At 36.2% G+C, this 3950-nt stretch overlaps 1 protein-coding gene across 1 annotated transcript; it reads right to left on the reverse strand.

Annotated features, from left to right (window-relative positions):
• Positions 1-1817: 1817 nt before the first annotated feature.
• On the reverse strand, positions 1818-3253 carry LOC142534169 (E3 ubiquitin-protein ligase BOI-like). Its single transcript, XM_075641104.1, has 3 exons — positions 3073-3253; positions 2625-2994; positions 1818-2500 (listed from the first exon to the last, which is right to left on the reverse strand). Exons 1-3 carry the CDS (start codon positions 3126-3128, stop codon positions 1961-1963), a joined length of 966 nt encoding a protein of 321 aa, XP_075497219.1. The 5' UTR covers positions 3129-3253; the 3' UTR covers positions 1818-1960.
• Between the last annotated feature and the right edge of the window lie 697 nt (positions 3254-3950).

Consider the following 3950-nt stretch of genomic DNA (forward strand, 5'->3'; position numbering starts at 1 on the left):
ACCTAAAGATTCATGTGGCGATACTACTGGACATTTTTACTATGATCTGATAAGTGTAATCAGACTCGAAATCTGATGGTCTTGATCAAATGATTGTTGAAAAGAACGAAACTAATAAAAATAAGCACGAATAACGAGCACATGTTGGGGACGGGGATATGATGAGTCAAAAAATTTTGTTCCATAGATATTATATTATGTACCGCTCTCGAACAAAATATTCGGATTTCCAGATAAAACAGCAAGAACCCAAAGAAATTGCACCAACTTTTCAGCTGGGTGTTGAGTTAGATACCGGTGATTCATGTATAAGGTATTGGTATACCGTAGAGAATAGAATTTTTTTTGTATATACATGGATGTAATTAGGTCGGATTTGATTTTTTCCTCCATAATTTTTCGGCTTTATTTAGTTAATTTATTACGAAGAGATGGTATCCATAAAGTATAATCCATCTGAAATCAAAATCGGATATGGTAGAAAATCATTGTAACAGAAAGAAAATCTGGTATATATCTATGGCACGCACTTCCTCTTTTAATAGTGTAAATTACTACGACAAACTTGTCCCAGTGCCCCCACATTCCTGAAATTTTCCGATACATACATATGAATTCATTGGTAATTGGAGTGCGTGACGTGGCTATCAGTTACCTGCCTCTAATAAATAAACCAAAACCCTACGCGACGCACATAAATGATAAATACATCAAACTATGCAATTGGATAAATACTATTTTACCACCAATATTTATGAAACGGTACAAACAAAAAAAAAAAAACAACGGACAAAATATTGCAGTGTCAAGTTTTTAGGTGGCCTAATCTAACTCTACCTTATTTAAAATATTGTGACGCTAGTATTTTTGGTTTTACATATTTATTGATTTTGTTGTCTCAATCTTGTCAAATTTTAATTTACTCGTTTCTCTTTTGATTGTCTCTGATTTTCTATTGATGAATAGGTCTCTTGTGAGACGATTTCACAAATTTTTATGTATGAGACGAGTCTATCCTACCGATATTAACAATAAAAAGTAATACTCTTAGCATAAAAAGTAATATTTTTTCATGGATGACCCAAATAAGAGATTCTTTTGTCGAAATATTATCCGTAAGACCGTCTTACACAAGTTTTTGTCTTCTATTAAATCGATAAAAACCAAGTATTTGACAGATATTAAAACCACTGCGCATCGTGAATTTTGTGTAAGCTGGCACCCGAATTCTTTAACGAGTGAAGGGTGGGTTCATGCTCCCAAAGAATTAAAAAAATACTACCAAAACAATGAAACTTTATCAGCATTCTTGACGTATCACCAACTGTGCAGTACTCCCCAGTCCAAGCAAATCAATAATATCAGAAATAAATGAATACAGGGGCAGATTGAGGCCACCTTGTTTGATTTTTATTGTATACGACATGGCTTAATTAATGAGCACAAACGCTCATGCTTCGTAATGAAATTTAACCAGACAATCAAAAGAATAGGGACCATGAGAAATTTAATTTTCTTTCAATTTCAAAGAAAAGTAGAGAAATTTGTTTGACGCAAAAGTTGACCGTGTGGCACTGACCATTAAAAGGATTGGAAGTGGGATTGTGGGAACCCAACAACAATTTACTGTTTATCTACTGTAAAAAGAAAAAGTCATGTCTAAAAGGTTTATAAAGAAAAAAGAGTGGCAGAATATTGTATACCAGGAAGCTACCCAAATTTTTTTCCCAAGTGACGAGAAACTAAAGTTATCTGTTAAAAGAAACTAAACTGGAAATGGAATTAACTGGGAAATTAAAATTAAAATTCGAACAAGGTTAGAAAGAAAGAATAAACGATTGATTTGCTGAGAGAAGGATTTACAATAAAGCTACAAATTTTTTTACCCAAAAAAAAATGTATAACAAAAATGTCTGGCCGTCTTTCTCTAGTAAAAACCGTGTGTCTATTGATTGATGGATTAAGAAGACATGTTAACGTGGAGGGTGGCGTTCATGGCGGCTTTACAGACGGGGCATGCTTGGAGTTGGTGCGACCCACTCCCGCATACGTTGCAGAGGCAAAGGTGTCTGCAAGGAAGAAGCAACACGCATGATTCCCTCTCGCCGCATCGTTTGCAATTTCTACTCTGAGACAACGCTTCTTCAGCGTGATGTTTCTCGTTGTGATTACTACTGCCACAACAGGACTGCACGTCGTCTTCAAAGGCCGCTCCGGCGGACGGCCGGTCCTCACCTCCGACGTGGGCTAGGATTTGTTCCAGATCGCTGCGGAGGGAATTGGCTGTGGCCTCGTTCGTCTGGGCCATTTCTCTCCACAGTTGGTTTTCTACGTAGAGACTCTTCACTCTTTCTTGAAGGAAAAAATTTAATTTGCCCACTCTCTGAATATGATCGTCCTTCTCCTTCAATTTCTTCGTCACCCCTTCTCCAATTGCCGCCACCAGAAATCTTGCTTGTTTCTTTTGCCTCTCTTCTAACTCCAACCGAATTCTCTTAGTCTACAAATCAACCAGAACGAAACCAAATCAGAATTTACAGATTAAACATGAAAGGAAACAACTCCGAATCAACACGACAGCCGCATGCATGCAGATATCATATAAAGGAATAGTATAAACTCACATGCTGGGAGATAATGGTGTCGATGTCCATCTGGTATTGCTGGATTTGAGGCATGATATCATCGCCGAAAAAAGAAGGGAACTGAGAGGCACCGTCGTTCTTCACGGCTACCGTGAAACGCGGTGCAGCACTGTACATTTGATTAACGGGGTCCCTGGAGCGCTTTCTTGTGGTGGAAATATTGTAGGTGAGCCCACTATCCGTATTCATGGAGGTTTTGGCCTGCGCCGAATCGCACACCGGCTGTGGATAAAAGGAATTATTGGTTGGCAATGTTGCTGCAAAAGGGATCCCGGAAAAACCCATCGGCTGCGAGTTGTACAAAGAACCAGCCATCCCCGATTGATTAACACATGGCATCACCAAACCCCTGCAAATATGAATTCTCAAACGTGAGCGTCAAGCAAAACAAACGAAGAAAACCGATTGCAAAGAGAAAGATCAGTACCTGTCTTGTACTAGCTGCGAAGGGAAAATCTTGAGATTGCTTGCTTCAACTGACATTAGGATGAACGGATAGAATATGGAAAGGGCAGGGAAATGGAGGAGAGAAAAGGGTGGAGAGGGAATAGGTTTGAAAGTAAAGGAACAGAATTATACAATAGAGAGGTGGCGATTGAGTTTATATATATATATATATATATATATATATATATATTAAGCGTTTTAATTTAACATAAATAAATTGGGAAAGTCAAATCAATACCAAAATTCGAGAGAAAAAGAGAGAGTCTAACGCGAGAAGTTGGATATTTTGCATTGAGTTAAAGCGAAATACGGATTGGTGATTTTATAAAGTAAATTTTGGCGATTAAATTCTGGAGATAAAAATGGTGATTTAATTGACATTTGTTACGATTTTCAAGTCCTCCGGCATATAATGACACCTAAGTCAGTCTAATTAAAGCACGATTCGCGGTTTCCCATTGCGTAACGGCCTGGCTTCTACCACTAATTCGGAAAGAGTATAATTAATCTAAAAATCAAAAAACAAATAATACTATATATGTTGGTGATAAAAAATAAATAAATAAAATAATAATTAAAAAAGAAAGTAAAAGAATAATGATATCCTTAATTAATCTATTTTGGTTTTCGATGACATAATACTTATATTTTACCCTTTTTTTATGCAATTACCTTTTTTTAAAAACACTTTTGATTTGGTATGTTAAGGTAGAAGGGACTGTAATTTCTTCAACAAGCTTTTACGGTACTTTTTAAATAATTTTTTTTAATTTTTTCTTGCAATTTATTCTCTACTTTATTTTTGCCGAATTAAACTCGCTTTTTTTAAAAATCAAATTATCTCTCTTTTACAAAATA

This window comes from Primulina tabacum, unplaced genomic scaffold, assembly GCF_025594145.1.
Source record: "Primulina tabacum isolate GXHZ01 unplaced genomic scaffold, ASM2559414v2 Contig396, whole genome shotgun sequence".
Lineage (NCBI taxonomy): Eukaryota > Viridiplantae > Streptophyta > Magnoliopsida > Lamiales > Gesneriaceae > Primulina > Primulina tabacum.